Source organism: Danio rerio, chromosome 8 (genome assembly GCF_052040795.2).
Source record: "Danio rerio strain M-AB ecotype USA chromosome 8, GRCz13ab, whole genome shotgun sequence".
Taxonomy (NCBI): Eukaryota; Metazoa; Chordata; class Actinopteri; order Cypriniformes; family Danionidae; genus Danio; species Danio rerio.
The window spans coordinates 31,916,873-31,936,591 of record NC_141028.1 but is presented as its reverse complement, the minus strand read 5'-3'; the positions used below and the strand labels follow the sequence as shown (position 1 = coordinate 31,936,591).

The following is a 19,719-nucleotide window of genomic DNA, read 5'->3' as shown; positions in this document are numbered from 1 at the left end:
CACAGCAACCAGCAACAGAATGACCACAACCTATTAATGTAAGTATTTACTAGTTTAGTTCAAGTTTACTATAAATTACTAAAAATTTATTTTTTTCCATGGGCTGATTCAAATGAAAGTTTGTATACAAAAGAACAATTTTATGATCAGTATCATTTTTGTAAGATGTTCATATAAAAGTTTGTACATAATTGTACATTGATTGAACAAATGTTTAAAAAAACAACTAAAAACTACATGGGTTACAGTAAAGCTGTTTGGTTATTACATCCCTTTAGTATGTAAATGACAGTGCACATAAATTAACTAGCAACGGAGCACATGTCACTCCGCTGCTCATCCGTTTGCACTGGCTGTCAGTTGCTGCTCGCATCAAATTCAAAGCTCTGATGTTTGCCTACAAAGCGACTTCTGGCTTTGCTCCTTCTTATCTGCTCTCACTTCTGCAGATTTATGTGCCCTCCAGAAACTTGCGTTCTGTGAATGAACGTCGCCTCGTGGTTCCATCCCAAAGAGGGAAGAAATCACTTTCCCGAACTCTCGCATTCAATCTGTCCAGTTGGTGGAATGAACAAAAAAATCAATAAATAAAAATAAAAAATTACTAATCTTTTGCTTCTTACACTTTACATACCTGAAACGTGCCTACAGCACTTATTCATTGTTGCTCTTATAGTAGTGTAAATTGCTTCCTTGTCTTCATTTGTAAGTCGCTTTGGATAAAAGCATCTGCTAAATGACTAAATGTAAATGTAAACTAAAAATACGGTACATATAAAAAATTTATATTTAACCATTGTTTACAAGATTTTTTTTTAAAAATCCTAAATATAATTATAATTACTTTAGAAATAGTTAACGGCAGTCCGTTAAATTGTTAGGAAATGAGGCATGCCCAAGGTGGTAATGTGGCAATGATGCAAAGTGGCCATTACTTCTCAGGCCTGGAACTACCCGGTTCTGTACTTTAGACATGCGTTTCCTTGAAAATATTTGCAAACCTGTTGTAGAATGTTCAGCAGCCCTGTAGATTAAATTAAAATATCTTTTTATTTATTTTACAATCATACATTTTGTTGCCTGTTTGATATTTAAAATATATATATGCATTTATTTATTTTTTAATGCAAAAAGAAACAAAGTACATGTAATTTCACAATAATACACAACATAAAATAATATATATATATATATATATATATATATATATATATATATATATATATATATATATATATATATATATATATATATATATATTTATTTTCTAATAATTCAAAGGCCTACCTATCATCAATTATTCCTTACATATATATATATATATATATATATATATATATATATATATATATATATATATATATATATATATATATATATATATATATATATATATATATATATATATAATTTCCTAAATTTCTAGGTCACTGTTTGGTACTTTCATGAATATGCTTAAGTAGTTTAAGCATATTTAAATTAGTTCTTAGCACAGCATAAAATGAGAATTTTAATGAGATATTTGAAAAAAAAATTTATTTTAACAATCTTGAAAGATTCCTTGCAGCCATAGCAAGAGAAATTGCTCATTTTGAGTCTAATTATTTTTTTAATGTCACTAACTCATTCAAAAATCTCAGAAGGGCTGATCACCCACAAAAGACAAATGCACAAGAGGACATGACAATGTTGAGAATCTAAAGGGAAATTGATTCATCAGTGATTGGAAACATTGTTCATTATCAAACATAGGGAATTACTGAACTCATACTCCTTCAAAAACATAAAGTTCCATAGTTCATCATTCATTTAGCCAGCAAGTTGCATGAGGCACAATGGGCTATATCCACACAAACTTAATTTTCAGCCAGGCAGCTGGAGGGCTTCCAGTGAACTGTCTTTCCATTAAAAAATTGTCACGTTTAAGATCTGGTTTCTTTAAAAATCAGCGATCTTCACTGAGTGTTAGATATACAATATGAAGTGGGTCTCAGACTGGGCAAGAAGTACCGCATTAAATTCCATTTTCCCCCGCCATGTCTTTAAAATATGACAGTTTATTTTACCATCGTATTTTCAATGGAATTTTTGCACTAGGCTGTTGCATTGGTTGCTACTAACAGTGCTAGTGGTTACAATGATCTTTCATCTCGTTTTACACTTGAACAGCTAAATAAATGCTCAAATCTATTTAACTGAATGTATTGTAATTACATTACAACATCGATGCAGTAAAAACAACTTTGTGAAGTTGAAAATAGTCACATTAAGCTTTCACCGGAAGTTTATCGTTGGCTATAAGTGGCCAGCCCAGAGTCCTGAACTAAACATTATTAAAAATCTCTGGAAATTCCTTGGGGGGGAAAAGTGAGGAGCAAGAAACCAATACAGTCAGTGAACTGAGGAAGAGAGCAGACTGTTCAACTATTCGAGTATTACCTTGTACTTTAAACACGGGTGAAACATGTATCAGAAGAGTTTTCCATTGTGCCTTGAAACTGTTTATCATTTTAACAGGATAAAGCGAACAGAAATGTCATGTCAGCCTATGATTAAAGTCTCCCAGAGCTTTGCTTCTCTGTTTTGCACTCACACACACTCTCAGTCTTTTCGTCCTCATTCTGTTAATGCGCCTTCAACTCTTCTGTGATAAATGTTTAGAGACTGTCCACTGCTAACAGAAAGTGCAGCGGTTCCTGGAAATAAGCTAACAGCTCGGAGATGCAGAGATGCAGTATCTCTGGATTTCTCAGCAGGAGAGACTGTGGTGTGTTTTTGGCTGCCCTCCAAACGCCTCATCCCAGCTGAGGTCAGGTTACCGAGCCGAGGACTCACTGCGAGAGGAGGAAATTAGATAAATCTACATTTCCTCTGTCCAAATAACACCTGAGTCAGCGCTCAGAGAGAGAAAGATAATGTAAAATATTAAATGTACAGTTTATTATTATTTATTATTGCTGTTTTTATTTAATATTTTTTGTTTATTGTATTTTTTATTGATGTTTGTTTTTTATCATTACTTCTATGTAGCCATTTTTTGTTTTTGAGGACCTTATATTGTATAGACACAAATGTTGCAGCTAGCGTACAGTTTTAAGATTCTATCCAAAGCTATTCATTAGTTTTTTTTTCTAAATTATGCAATGAATTGCCTGTCCTTCATTTTAAACATAATTTAATATCACTTGAATCTTTTTTATTATTATAACATTTTAACAGTACAGAAATAGACATGCCAGGGGGTAATTATAAATTAAACACAAATATACAGTAATCAAATGAAAACATTGTAGAATTCACAAAGATTTAAAGTATATAAGGCTTTAAGAGTCTGATACTACTAATATATGAGCAATTCAGTCATCAATACCTTACAATTCATTTTTTTATTGGTAAATTTTGTTAGCAAAATAAGAAAACTAATTAAATAAAAACAAATTTCTCTTGACTAGGATACATAGTAAAGCCAAAAGGTTTCCCCCACAACAAAAAAGAGGTTTAGAACACTGAAAATTATTATTAATAAATTTATCACTCTGTCTCCTAGGTTCTGCGATTGCTTGTGGAAATTCCAAATTGAACCAAAACAAACCATTACAATTGGCTTAAGGTTGGCAAGCAAAATTCGGGACATTGCATTTTACAGTCTATTATTGCAACCTGCAGAACCTGGGAACTTAAAAAAGTGTCCTCTGATTGCAAGGTTGCAGTGACCTCTAATGGATTAAATTGTACATTACATAGAATCTGATACTTGAAATTACATGTAACCCTCACTGTGTATTCAACATCTGAATATATATTTTTTGCACCCTTAAAGGAAAGGGTTTCACTGCTTTAGATGCTACAGACCCTTATTTATGAGATTGATTTTGTGAGGTGTCCCAGTCCTAAAAATTGAAACGCATTTACACTGAAGAAATTATGTCTGCACGATTGTTGCAAACTGTTTATATGGGTTGAATTTAAGCAAAAAAAATTAATTTAGTAATGTTCAACTTAATTTGTTTGTTTAAATTTACCTCAAATAAATTGTTTACAACCACTTAAATAAAATAAAATAAATAAGAAAACTAAATCCAATGAATCATCTGTAAATCTTTTTTTTTTTCAGTGTAGGCTGTTTTATGTCACCTTGGAATTATAAGGCTCTATCTGCGTTCTGAATGATTTTGAGATATTGAGCTATGTAAATATATATATATATATATATATATATATATATATATATATATATATATATATATATATATATATATATATATATATATATATATATATATATATAGTTTTTGCATTTCATAGCAAACAGCATGTGTGTAACATAAATGTAAACATGTTTTTATTTAATAAGAATATGTAAATATCTCAGTTTTGACAAAAAATGTGAGATAGAATCTTATAATTCTAAGATGACAAATTATTGAATTGATTTAATTTAATGTGTTTTTTAAATTCAAGTTTTTTTCTTCTGGTTCATGACAAAATAATACAAAAACACATATTACAAATGATCACGGCCTAAATGTAAAGCCAGGACGTGGTTACTATGGACAAAATTACAATATTATAAAAAGAAATTGGTGAGTAATTTTAAATTGTGAACCAAGACATTGTCACATCTTCCCACACTGGTATACATACAAGGACCCCTGCGTTGTCCTTATTACGTAATTTATAAAGTAATTGTTCATATGAAGCTGTTTCAGTCATTATATTGACCAATTTTTTTAACTCTGAAATTTTGGGAGTTTTTCAGTTTTTAAGATGACTCTAGCAGTTACTGAAATCCCCACTATGATCACTGTAAGCTCTATTTTTGCAATATTTGGCATCTGTTCCCTATCTCCCAGTAAGCATAACCTTGGTGACAGGTATTAATGCTCCAAGTCATTTACTCAGAATATTTATAGTTTGGTGCCAAAACGGCTGAACTAGTGAACAGTCCTAAATACAATAAATAAATGTGCCTCTTTCTTTTTGACATTTTCAACAAACATTATTATTTGCCAAACTCAATAATTTAATTTTTTAAATATATATATACACCAGACCCGTAGCCAGCCTATTGAAAGGGGTGGTTCTTTTTCTGAAAAAGTGAACTTAAAGTTAAAGTTATTTGCCTCATTTTTCTATTCAATTGTGCAGTTTATTGACATTTTAAGCACTAATCTTTGCTGGATCAGCTTGTCGTGTGGTGATCATAACCACACTTTTTTGATGCACTAAAAATGTTTCTTACAATTTCGTCAAAGTGCTCACTGTACTATTTTACAACAAAGTATTTATTTACAAATTTGGATTTAGACTGTAAATGAATTCACTTTTATAAATATTGTTATGAAATTAGCATTTTAAATAAAAAACAAAACAAAAAACAAAAAAAAGAAATATAATTTTTTTTTATTATTTTATTAATATTAAATAGGAATCTGGTAAAACTTGTTTTAAAATAAAAACTGTAGCCTATGGGCTAATAAAAACTTGCCAGCTCATTCAACTTTCTTCAGTTTCCAGTTTTGTCACTTAAATAATAATTAAAAATTAAATATCTTAAAGCCTTCATATATTCATATATTTTTACAATTTATGATGGCAGATCAGTTAAAAATGGGATAGATGAGCTCATATAGTGGCCAAATTTTGGACTTTGTCTGGCTATGGGCCTATACACTACAGGTCAAAAGTTTGAAATGTTTCACCAAGGCAGCAATTACTTAATCAAAAATACTGTACAAATTGTAAAATGTTATAAATAGCTTCAAAAGAAGTGTATAATTTAATTTAATTATTTATTCCATTGATTTTAGAGATGAATTTTCAGCGGCAATACTCTAGTGCTCAGTCACCTGATCCTTTAGAAATCACTCTAATGTTAACTATTATTATTATTATTGTTATTATTTTTAATAGTAATACTATAGTAATATTATTTGACTTGACTTATTTTTTCTTGATTCATTTAAAGTAGTTTTCCCCACAAATAAGGAATGTTAATATGTTTTTGTGTTATTTACATTAAAAACTGGGCCAACAGCGGATTTTGATCATAACAGTCAGTTTCACAGTGTGTTTTTAAAAGCGATATCTTCACAAATGTGTCAGCAAAAGACAGATACCAACTTAAGTCAACGCCTTCAATTTATCAACATTCACATGAGTATTTCCACAGAAACTGGATTTGAGGATCACTATTACCATGCATATTTACAGTAGGTGTGGGTGTGTATATATATATATATATATATATATATATATATATATATATATATATATATATATATATATGTGTGTGTGTGTGTATAGTTTTTAAAGACAATTATTTTGTTCATCAAGGCAGCATTTATTAAATGTAAAAACAAAACCATTTGTTAAATATGTATTAAACAACTCATTTCTTTTTGTATGTAGTTTCAAATGATATGATTACACCAGTCATTATTGCTTTTATTACTATTACCATAAATAATAATAATTTATATTAGAGTGATTTCTGAAGAATCATGTGACTTAAGACTGGAGTAATGAAGCTAAAAATGTATCTTTAAAATTACAGAAATTTATGATTCAATTAAATGATAAACTACTTTTGAACTTGTAGTTCAATAACATTTCACAATTTTAAGGTTTGTATGGTATTTTTGATGAAGTAAATGTAGCCTTGGTGAGCAGGAGAAGCTTATTTTAAAACTTTTAAAAATCCGTCTGACCCCAAACTTTTGACCAGTAGAGTGTGTGTGTGTGTGTGTGTGTGTGTGTGCGTTTTATTTTAGATTTACATTTTGTATAATTTATTTGAATGTCATACATTTTCACCACAATCATCAAAACAACTTTAGAAATTAGTCAAATTCTATTATTGTTATTACCTAATTATATTTGTTTCAGTATAATGTATGTGTGCTTGAAATGATGCCGAGCAGTAATTTGGGAATAATTACCAACATGCATTTTGGTGATCTTCAAAAGAAGAAGAAAAACAAAATCACTCAGAGCAATTTATTTCTATAATTTAATATCCTTCTGTTTGAACCATTTTATGTAATATAATAAACAGACAACAGTAAGACAGAAATCATGTAGACAGCAGCAGTAAGGAAAAAACAAATACCCACAAACGCATAAAATCCTTAAAACATTTTTCAACTTTGAAGTTTGACCTATACATTTGAAATATTTGGTGAAACGCCGCTGTAGTAACATATCCTAATACCTTGTGCAGTAAATATAAATACAGTATTTGGTATTTATCTGGCAGAAAAACCATCAACCATCAAAGAACATCATAGTTTTCAGCCCTCTTTCGAATCTAATAATGCTCAGTATTTCAGACCAAACACTTCAGCTTGTGCTTTGGCATTCAAAGCAAACGGCAATAAAAGTAACTGAGTGTGTGTGTGTGTGTGTCAGCACTGTTGTCGATGGTGCCAGTGAGGCTGTGTTTAGCTGCACAGTATAGAGAATGTAGAGATTCTCTGAACAGAGAAAAAGATGGATTCAGGAGACTCTGATCATGCGTACAGAGGTTGATACTCATTCTTCTTGCTCTTGCAGGTGATCACGCAGACGCTGAGCATCCCAAAAAACTGAAAAACACACAAAACATGCTGTTGAAAATTCACTGATAAATAAAGATGAAGAGGAAGTTAAAATGTGTTGATGTACCTTTATGATAGCAAAACCCAGGATGACCAGCATTGCATAGCTGAGCACATCTTGAAGCACCTGCTCCAGTTTAGCTTCACACCCCTGGGGAAACAACATGTCTTTGTTTTATTTTGTTTTTTCCATGAAACAAAATTGTTCGTTATTGTCAAAAAAAAAAATTCCAAAAGTTTTTTACTTGACAGTTGAAATGAAGCAAATGTTTATACTATATTCTATTTATAAATGAGCCGAATCAACACAATTATTGAGTTTTTTGATACACAACTTAATTGTTTTGTTCAATCCACTTAAATTTGTATTAAAAAAAAAAAAACTATGAAGTTAACTTATTATATATTTGTGTTGGAACAACATGAAATTTGTTTGAAACCCAGCATTTTTTACAGTGTGTGTGTATGCATGCATACATACATACATAGTTAAAGTCAGAATTATTAGCCCCGTTTTTATTTATTTATTTATTTTTCCTAATTTCTGTTTAACGGAGAGCAGATTTTCTTCAACACATTTCTAAACATAATAGTTTTAATAACTCATTTCTACTAACTGATTTATTTGATCTTTTTTATGATGACAGTAAATAATATTTGACTAGATATTTTTCAAGACACTTCTATGCAGCTTAAAGTGACATTTAAAGGCTTAACTAGGTTAATAGGGTATATGCCGAGCTAGTGTTGCTCCCATACTGATAAACTTCCGGTGACCTGTTATTAGGAGTTTTTTTCCCATTTTATAGGGTTCCTTTTACAGCATCGATGTTTTAATGAAATTAAAATACAATCAGTTAAACAGACTTTGGCATTCATTTAGTTGCTCAAGTGTAAACAAGACAAAAAGCCGTTTACTCGCACACGCCTGTCAGAATCGGCAGGCTAGCGTAGAAGCTCCATTTAATATACCGAGGTAAAATAAATGTTCATATTATAAAGACATGGTGGGGAAAATGTAATTTAATGCAGTGCTTCTTGTACAATCTGAGACCCACTTTATATCGGATATCACTCATCCCATGGAGATCGCTGATTTTTAAAAGAAAACAGACCTAAAACGCGCTGATTTTGCATTGGCATATAGTTTACTGGAAGCGGTTAACCCAGGTTATGGGCAAATTAAGTCCTATTAGCATGCTTCGGCATATACCCTATTAGGTTAACTAGGCAGGTTAGAGTAATTAAGCAAGTTATTGTATAATGATGGTTTATTCTGTAGACAATCGGAAAAAAAGAAGCTTAAAGGGGCTAATAATTTTGACCATAAAATGTTAAAAAAAATAAAAATAAAAAAAAAATAAAATTATTTTTTTTATAATATATTTTTATAATATTTTTAAAATATTAGTTTTATTCTAGCCAAAATAAAACAAATAAGACCTTCTCCAGAAGAAAAAAGTATTATTAGACATACTGTGAGAATTTCCTTGCTCTGTTAAACATCATTTGGGTAATATGTAAAAAAGAACGAGGGGGGAGGAGTGAAAACGGTTGAATTATGACTTCAACTGTATATCTATATACAAGCAATTTATAAACTAAACTTGGTTAAGTTTAAAGAACAACAAAATATATAATAAAAAAAGTACAAATATTAAAATGAAAACAAATATTATACAAAAGACAAAATTAAAAAACTATAACACAAATTTCCAATAAAGTATAAGGTTTGAGTACAACATTTACAGAAAAAGCTACAAAGAAATTAAAAAACAGATAAAAAAAACTAATTATTCAATTTTGAACTAAAATGATTGAGATTTAAGACCAATTAAATAAATTTTATATAGCTGAAAAAGATACTAAAATTATAATGAAACTTGATATAAAAAATATCAAATTGTTTAAAAAAAAAATGAGGTTAGAGTACTAAATGTTAACCAGGAAAGTAAATTTAAACAAAATATACAATTTTAAATTAGATGAAAACAAACAAATAATATAACATCAAATTAGTTTGGAGTTCTAGTACCCAAATTAAAACTAATACAAGAATGAGGTACTATAGAAAACAATACTGAACTTCATAGAAATTAAATAGACAAAAGAAATTAAACAGTAGAAAAACAACACCGTTTACTGAATACATTGGCATTCATTATCATAAACGAGTCAGTTTTTCCATTCAAACCTGTGTGTTCAGCAGATCTGGCTGGGAGAGCTGACCAGTGCACTGCGTCATGTTTGCTTTACAGCAGGATTGAGGCACAGTGTTGTTATGTTGGGCAAACCACGATGTTAAAGTCCAGTCGGTCTGGTTTTTCACACCACAGCACTCCAGCTGGAAATGTACAAGTGGACAGTGATGTAAAAAGACACTGACATTGTGTCTGTCATTTTCTGAGTGACCAGAAGAAGATTGCAATAAATTATATAAAGCTTTACCTGAGACTGCAAGTAATCCACTGCATGAGTTTCACTGTTCAGACCATCATACTTCAGGAAGACGTCATTCATTGACTTTTCTAGGTCACCCCTAATCTGTAAATAACATAAAATAACTTGTAATCATTCAGATTCCCACATCATATATTAAAGGGGCTATGAAGAAATAACTGAAAATATGCTTGTACTAAAAAAACATCTAAGTTTTGGTAATTAAAAATGATCTAAAAATCAATCTTCCAAATAGACAGTTTTTGGAAAAGGCCTTTTATTATGTAGGAGTGAGTCTAAACTGTGCCTCTACAAAAGGTAAACACCGACTTCTTCATAACGGACTCTTAGGCTCCTCCCACCAGCAGGTAAATAACAAAAAATGTAAAAGCATAGAAGCCAAATAATGAAGTTGGAGGACACATTTTGGACAAGACATTGCGCCCTTCAAGGGATGAGTGTTGTGATAGTAACTGAAAAATAGTAACTAGTTACAGTTACTTCATTCAAAAAGTAACTCAGTTACTTTATCAATTACTTACATCAATGGTCTCAAATTCCTGGAGGGGCGCAGCTCTGCATAGTTGAGCTCCAACCACCTCCAACTCACATCTGCTTAATAGTCTCCAGTAGTCTTAAAAACCTTGATTAGTTTGATAAGCTGTGTTTGATTAGGGCTAAAGCAAAACTGTGCAGAGCTGTGGCCCTCCAGAAAGTGAGTTTGAGACCTATGATGACTTACACCATAAAGTAACCATTAATCCCACAATGCGTCTCCGCTGTAAACAAGAAGATGTACGCTAGACTGCAGCAAAAATTTATTCATTTACAAAGTATTGGACAAACACGTTATCTTTACAAGATGACGTTGAATGAGGAGTTCCTATATTTAAAAAAATAATGCATTACAGTATTAGTTACTGTCAAAAGAAATGTCGTTACAGTAACATGTTATTGTCCAACACTGCAAGGGATGCACCAAACTTTCAGCTGACAAAAACAGCCAGTTTTTCGTTTGAAAGAGCAAAATGACTGTAAATGTAAGACAAAAAATGGCTATACTGCATCACTCTGCCCAGCCGTAGGCAGTGCACAGAATTTACCCACTCTCCAAATGTAGTCACAGTGCAGCATGAAGTGGCTTTCCCACAAGACACAGGAACCGATGCATTATAAAACCCATTGATTTCAATGTGTTGCAGTGCCTAGTTTGCGACTAACTTGATCGAATGCAGCGGTCAGAGTTCAAATTAGCTACCTGTATACTTATCGAAGTATTCATAGTTATGCATTTAGCAACACGCCAACAGGACATTTCTATGTAGTACAATTTTTTTGCTGCTTGCAATGGACCGTTTACACAAGTCACAATGGTGCGTGTTATCTTAAATCCTCAAAAAAAAACATTGGGAGATTTTACCCAAAGTAGCTGATAAAATTATGCCTCGACTCATGCACTGTCAATACATTTTTACTCTCAATAAAATGTTTATTTTATTAGCTTGTGATTTTTAAAATCTATATCATTTTATTTTATTCAAGTTGTTGAGTCAATAAAAAAATAAAAACTAAATAAATTTTATATATATATATATATATATATATATATATATATATATATATATATATATATATATATATATATATATATATATATATATATATATATATATATATATATATATATATAATAACTAATAATACCAGTGGTTGTGAGTCTAATAAACCACAGCTATTCAAACATTGATGATGAAGAAAGAAAATACCCCAAAACAGGCTTTTAATTCTAAAAATCACTACTTTTTGATGGAAAAAAATATATATTTTTAAACTTGGCGCTTACACAATAGTACAAAATAAAACTATAAAAAGTTAGTTTTAAATACAATAAAAACTTTTTTTTTAATTACTTACTCTGCCCCTGTAGATGATGCCGAACACAAAAGCGGTGACTTCAGCTGCGAAGATTAGCATGATGATGATAAGAAACTGAAGGGAAAGTCAGAGAAAAGTACACTGTATTAAAACTTGCATAATAATGAAAGCAGTTCTGCTTGAGAAAAAAAAGGAACAGAAACCACCTCATGGACCCTGTTGATTTTGTTTAAATCAGGTAAACAAACAAATGCTTTGGGCACAGAATACAGACAAGACGGTTCAAACTTACAAGGCCTAAACCAACTTTCGACTCTCTCAGAGTTGCACAGCAGCCGACGAACCCAATGATGAACATGACCACCGCTACACCAATGATGATGGCGGCTGGGATGAGGGTGTGTCTGTCAGACATGAAGTCCTCAAAGTTGTTGTAGCTCTTGATCACATAGGAGCCAACATATGCGAGGGCCGCTCCAGCAGCCTGAAAATAACACCAGCACAACAGATAGGTCACTTACACGATCGTTGGATTTACAGAATTATTCCAAAATATACTCAAGAACGACTTATGTTTTTGATAAACATTAGAGTCATGTGGTGTAACCAAAGAAAAAAAAAAAAAAAGAGAGAAGTTTTAAAATGTTACTTTAGACCTTAAAAAAATTGGCCCCTTTAATGAAAGACAAAGTAAGGTAAAGTAAACTGTCATATGGTGTGACTCCCCAAAACAACTTACATCAGTTTTTTTAACTAAATATAAAAATAAATAAAACTTAATAGCCAACCAAATATTTAATTTAAATCTAAAAAAGTCAATCATGTGAGCGAATATCATGTATTCATAGTGTAAAAAAATGATAAATTTATTATTGTTTTATGATTACACCAATTATGTCAAAAGGGAACATAAGATAACAGTTCTAAAAATAAAAATAAAGCCTGTAAATGTTGTAGTATATAAAATAATATTTTATTAACCATGCTCAAAACTTTATTATATTACTTAATTATATTATAATTATATAAAAACCAAATTACAACAACATTTAATAATTTTTATTTCATTTATCAGTGATTTGTTAATCTAGCACAAGTGCAAGTTAACATGATAAAAAGCACACAAAATCAAGATGCAACCTAAAATTCTTAAATAAAATTAATTAGTTTAAAGATAATAATAATAATAATAATAATAATAATAATAATAATAATAATAATAATAATAGATTAATACTAAAAATACCTATAGTTAAATATTGCATTACATTAAAAAATAAATAAATCAAACAGTACATTCATAAATAAATTAGAATAATATAAACCAGACAAATCTGAAATTATTTAACAATGATTTAAAAAATATATATGGTTTCAAAACCCATCAAAATAAATGGCATATTAACTTTAATATTTTCCCAAAACACTTAAATACATTTAAAAATAAACTAATATTTTTAAACCCAAGACACTTATTTGTCATGTCATTGTTTTCAATAATAATAAATGATTCACCCTCTCTCACATGATGTCATAACATGTCATTTCATAACAAATACACTATGGAATTCTGGGTTTATGTCGGACTTGCAAAGCACATGATTCGGTGTGTTTCTTCAGCAGTTCATCACGAGACCATGAGTAACCCTCTCCTGCCCTCTAATCTTTCCTGGAACGCTGGTCTTGTGCCTCAGCTTGAGCAGAAGCAGAAGCAGCACAGCGAACACACAACCCCCTGACATACAAATCTACACAAGACAACAGCCATAAGTCAGCTTAAAGAAGACGATCAGACGACAAGACTTTCACTTCCCAGATTTTGTTACTTGATTCCGCCTCACAAAACCAAATTGCATGATGTGCAGAAATGACCAGAGAAAGAAAACAAAGGGGCCACAGAATACTTGCACTTTTGTTTAAATTATCATATGATTCATAGTTATTTATTATATTGATATTTTACAATTATATATACATACAAATTGAATCAAACGTTTGAGTTAATATAAAGAAATATTGAATATACAAAAAACACATAACAATTGGTTGTTTAGCTTTTTTTTTGGCATAACAATAAGTTATTCGTTTTTGAACTTAAATATAATTCACTCAACATATGACTTTGTTTCGAACTAGTTCAGTATAAATAAAGTGGAAAACACTTTAGGGCAATTTTGAAGCGACTATTTTTTTTTTCCCCAAGCATAGTTTTTATTATTCTCTGAGCAAAATAAATTAATCTGGCTACTTTGAGGAGTTCATGCCCACTGAAGCCAGAAATGAGTGTTGACAGCTAATAAGCCAAGTCAGATGACTAGGCCTACCTGATGGCACGGACAAGTTGGGCATCAACAATCTTTATTTTCAAAAACCGTAAGTCACGTTAGAAGCTCTGACAGCTACTGCCTGCTAAGTAAGATGTAAACAAGTGTAAACAAGCTTGGTTTAACGTTGCAAAAGACACAAAAGCACTTTCACATGGTTTTCTTAAGAGCATAAACAAACAAGTGACTCCCCCTAAATTAAATTAATTCCAGAGAAAAGCTCGCTGTCAGAAGCTAAAGACTCTGACTAAACATTCATTTAGAGTCTGCGGGAAGACAAGAAACAAACTCTGGATGAATACAAGCTATTGTGATGCTTATAAAGAACTTTTCTGCCTGCAAATAGCTACAGTATAGCGACCACCCTGCTGAAAAATCCAGCTTAAACCTGCCTAGGAGGGTTGGCTGGTTTTAGCTGGTCAACCAGCCTGGTTTTAGAGGGGTTTTGGCCACTTCCAGGCTGATTTCCAGCCATTTCCAGCCTGGACTTAGCTGGTCAGGCTGAAAAGTGACCAGCTAAAACCTTCTAAAACCAGCTTGACCATCCTGGTTTTAGCTGGACATAGCTGGTTTTGGCTGGGCTTCCAGCCTGGCAAGGCTGGTCAAGCTGGCTTTCTGGTCGTCTCCCAGCCTGTCCAGCCAAGACCAGGCTGGAAATGGCTGGAAACCAGCCTGGTGGCCAAAACCCCTCTAAAACCAGCTAAAACCAGCCAACCATCCAAGGCTGGTTTAAGTTGGATTTTTCAGCAGGGCAAACAAATACGATGTCAATATTTTAGGGCACAAAACGTTATAGATATAATGTCTAAGCTATATTTATGGAAACATAATTTATGACTAAAAATATGACAAACTTACCCAAAATATTAAACTGAGTAACAAAAGAATGGTTTTTGATGTTATAATTCCGCAATCCATGTCTGCTGCTGAAAGATGGTGGTCGATGAAGAGATGAAATGTTTCCAACTGTTTGGGACGCTTTCTTTTCCCTCGTGTTCTTTATAGATCAGTAGTTTGTCACATGCTTTCTCATACTCGCATTGCGGGAACTCCCCCCAGGTCCTAAATACCGCACACATCATTCATCCGCGCTGCTCTGTCCATGTGCGGAAATACGTGTGGCGTGACGCGCAATACTGAGACTTTAGAATAGTATATAGACTCGTGATAAAGAAGCTCTGATATCCTGTATAAAAGCTGCTCTGCATTTACACAACTGAAATAAAGCATTTTTTTTCCTGGCATGGATGGGTGGTCCTTAAAGTTTACCTTTTTTCTGTTTAGACTAGTGAAACAGAAAAGAAAAGAAAGAAAACTATTCATTGAAAGTTTTTTTTTTTTTTTTGAGGAATTAAAAATGTTGTTTTATGGCATCACTGTGAAAAACCTTTTTTGGTTATTCCTGGGTTCACTTTTAAGAGTGTATAGCTACAAGTTACAAATATAAATATTTGGTTATAAATATGTGAAGTTTTTTCATTCATTAATTTTCTTGTCGGCTTAGTCCCTTTATTAATCCGGGATCGCCACAGAGGAATGAACCGCCAACTTATCCAGCAAGTTTTTACGCAGCGGATGCCCTTCCAGCCGCAACCCGTCTCTGGGAAAAATATATGAAGTTTTACATGTACTGTATAAAGTCCATGTCTAATAGTTTAATATGACAACTTTTACTCTTAGTTTTGTTGTTTTAAAACGAGCAAAAAGATGTAGAGAATATTTCTTCAATGAAAATGACAAACGGCAAAATCTGAAGTATGAGAAGAGTGGTTAAGATGGTTTTTGCAACATGGTTGCTAGTTTGTTATCAGCACAAGGTGGGCCTAGTTAATTTATATAGTTTCTTTACTCAACCACATTCAAATTTCAGTCTAGAGACAGAATTTGTTGCTACAGTATAGGTGGCAAGGTACATTTTTAAATAAAGATACAACACATTAATCCAGAAATAACTGCTAAAATAAAGAAATAACATTTTAAACTGAGGGTGTCATGGTGGCGCGGGTATTAGGTCGCCTCACAGCAAGAAGGTCGGTGGTTTGAGGCCTGGCTGAGTCAGTTGGCATTTTTGTGTGAAGTTTGAATGTTCTCCCTTATGTTGGGTTTCTTCCGGGTGCTTCAGCTTCCCCCACAGCTCAAAGACATGTGGTGCAGGTGAATTGAATGAGCTTAATTGTGTGTTTATGCAGAAGTGTATGGGTGTTTCCCAGTGTTGGGTTGCACATGGAAGGGTATACACTGCATAAAACATATGCTGGATAAGTTGGCAGTTTATTTCGCTGTGGCGTCCCCTGATAAGTGAATTGACTAAGCCTAAAAGAAAATAAATGAATGAATGAATGAACGAATAAGTTTCAAACTGATATTTTTAATTAAGGTTTTTAAAAATGTTTTTTTTTCATCATACTTGATTCATTTGGCTTTTATGGCTAATATATAATAATATGGAACTCATAAGGATTAAAATAATGTGTGTTTGTATCTCAACTATACAGTTAAATCAGCACAGTTGATAAAATGTAATTTCTTTCTTTATTAAAAATTCACATATGTCCTTCATGCATGCAGACATTATTTTATCTATCTATATATCATGAAAAATGAACATGTTTTCAGACATATAGGAATATTTCACATAATTTACATTGTTTTTATACTGTAAACTGTATTTCTATTGAACTACACTGAAAAAAGTATTTATTGGATTTACAACATTTTAAGGTAACTTGTTGCAAACAATTTATTTGGGCTGAATTTAAACAAATTAAATTGAGTAATGCTTGACTTAAGTTGTTTGTTTAAATTCAGCTCATATAAATTCTTTGCAAACACTTACAGTACCTCAACATTTTTTTTGTATTTTTGTAAATCCAATGAATATTTTTATCATTGTACCCTAACTCTACCCGTGTGTAGTTTTATTTTTTGAAAATAAAAGTCTTTTATAAGTCTTTTGGAAAATAGGCAATGTCCTCATCAGCAATGTCCTAATAATTCACTATCTCCTTGTAAATCCTTTGTCAAAAGCACACAAACAGACAGGCAGGCAGACAGACAGAAGAACACATTGGACATTTCTTATGTCCTTATCTTCATAATTGTTTTGCATGTACACAAATGGCATTTTCTATTGCCCTGCAGGACACTTACAGAAAAGTTTGTGTGTTTTTACTTTCTCAAAAAAAAAAAAAAAAAAAAAAAAAAAAAAAAATATATATATATATATATATATATATATATATATATATATATATATATATATATATATATATATATATATATATATAATTTATAAGCCTTTTGAAAACTAGGACATGGCCAATAAGTCACCTTCTTTTATATATTACTTATGCCATACCCAAGTCATTACTTAACCAATAAGCGAGGTAAGCAGCTGCTTAGGGCCCCGGGAAATTAGCGGGCCCCAGGAAGCCTATATTAATCATATAGCTCTTTTATACATTTCTATCATATGTTATAAAAACTCTCTATAACCATTACGATTTTAATGTTATTACTTCTTTTCAATCTTCTATTTCAAACACCTGTCAGATGATGAGCACTGTGAGCTTGTTAAGAGAGGGTCTGCTGAAATAAAAGATCATTTCCAAGTGAAAAGTGATGCTCACCAATTCACAAAATGCAATTATAAATTTTATATGACAAATGGTGAAAATATTAGTTTCAATTCACAGAAATTGATACACAAATATTAAAATCTAATCAGATATATGGGCAATTAACTGTATTGTTAGTTTGCAAACTTGTTTTTTCTTTGTCAATTTAATGTATTTTGTTTTACATTAAGAAGATAAAGGTTACACTTTAAATATATTTTAAAAATGCAGTTTATTTACAAAATACAAACAAAAAACTAATCAACACTCTCATAAAAAAGGTAAACAGTGGTACACATAATGTACCTTAAGAAACAGTTTTGTACCTTTGTAAAAGTTGTACCTTATGGTACAGAAAAGACATCTTATGATACTGTTCTGTACCTTTTCTGGTACAATTGAAAAAGGTACACAATTGTTCTCATAAAAGAAATACATAGTGTTGGACAACTCCTTTATTACAATATTTATGAATATATATATTACTGGAAAGGCAAAGTGATTTTATGAATAATTTACATTTTAAAACATGAATCAACATTTAAAAGCATATGATTAAAGAAACTCTGAAACATTCATTATTAAGTAATACAAAACAACTGGTAAAACAAAACTATCGGTATTGTAAACTAAACATTTGAGACATTTTTTATAAACATTTGGTAAGCATTTTCTAACAAATACATTTTCATTATTGATATCCGCACCTTTTGGCATTCGCTTTCCACTATATGCACGTGAGCTGGCAAAAGTCCTGCATATGCAAAGTTCATGCAGACATTTAGTACTGTAAAATGAATCAAACATTGTGCATATCTTGTTACAATACTTTTGCATAAATATATTTCTGTTTTGACATTGATAAATAATTATAATAATAATATTTTACAGAAATATAATAATGAAAATAATTAGAAAAAAACAACAACAAAGGGACATTTTGGTTTCCCATGGTACAAATCATGCCCTTAAAGGTACAGACTGCAATGGTACAAATTTGTTTCTTTGTCTTAAGTTATGATTCTGCTCCATAAAAAGGTACTGCCAGTGACAAGGGCTTGCACCTTCTTTGGTACAATATTGTACCATTTTGTCTGATGAGTGTATATACAGAGAAAGAGAATGATTAAGTTTCAATGCTACCTAGAATTACTTAGTGCCCCCAAATCACTAAATCTGCCCCATGCTTATATGTCTCACATACACTCACACATAAACACAGCCTCTGCATATGCATTTTATTATCTACGATTGACAACTGCATACATTGCGATAAGGCTGTATCAACTGTATGCACGCTACCACCTTTCATATTTCACAAAATGATATGCTATCTTTATAAGATTCAGTTTAGAAAATGTCCATTAATAACAGACATTGAAATAGACATCTTGCTTTTAACTCTTTCAACAGCAAGCCTCTAAATTTAATAAATATGATAAATGTGAGTAATTAATAACATGTTTTTCTTTTAGGATGAACTAGCACTTTATGCTCCACAGTTAAAGGAGAAACGGTTATTTATTATAATTATAATTATAATTATTATAATGAAAAATAGCGTGCATGCCTACCATGCTCAGCATAATTGAGTTCACCCCATTTTGAAAATTAATATTTTTTTTCCATTTCTCAGTGAATGTAGGCCATATATTTTGGTGCATTAAAACAAAAAAGATTTATCAAACAGATATATTTATGAAATTAATAATTTAGTCACCAAGCATATTTAGAAATTGAAAGATAATGCAATGAAATTCAAGCAAAATATTGCAAAAAAATTGCAACCTACAAAATTTTAACTCAATTTTTCATTGTTTTGCTTCTCTTGATTTCTCTTCTGTTTAAAATTTGCATATAATATTT

The 19,719-nt window shown here is 31.3% G+C and overlaps 1 protein-coding gene across 1 annotated transcript; it reads right to left on the bottom strand.

The window, feature by feature from the left end:
• Positions 1-6,988: 6,988 nt before the first annotated feature.
• On the bottom strand, positions 6,989-15,384 carry tspan36 (tetraspanin 36). Its single transcript, NM_001002748.3, has 7 exons — positions 15,095-15,384; positions 12,205-12,396; positions 11,952-12,026; positions 10,047-10,142; positions 9,793-9,942; positions 7,666-7,749; positions 6,989-7,586 (listed from the first exon to the last, which is right to left on the bottom strand). The coding sequence occupies exons 1-7, from the start codon at positions 15,152-15,154 to the stop codon at positions 7,512-7,514; spliced, it is 732 nt and encodes a 243-aa protein (NP_001002748.1). The 5' UTR covers positions 15,155-15,384; the 3' UTR covers positions 6,989-7,511.
• Between the last annotated feature and the right edge of the window lie 4,335 nt (positions 15,385-19,719).

Coding starts and splice junctions, on each gene's coding strand:
- tspan36 (NM_001002748.3), bottom strand. CDS start 15,154: ATGGATTGCGGAATTATAACATCAAAAACCATTCTTTTGTTACTCAGT. Junction 10,143..11,951: donor GCATCATCTACAGGGGCAGA/GTAAGTAATTAA, acceptor TGTTATTTACAG/ATTAGGGGTGACCTAGAAAA. Junction 9,943..10,046: donor TGGATTACTTGCAGTCTCAG/GTAAAGCTTTAT, acceptor GTACATTTCCAG/CTGGAGTGCTGTGGTGTGAA.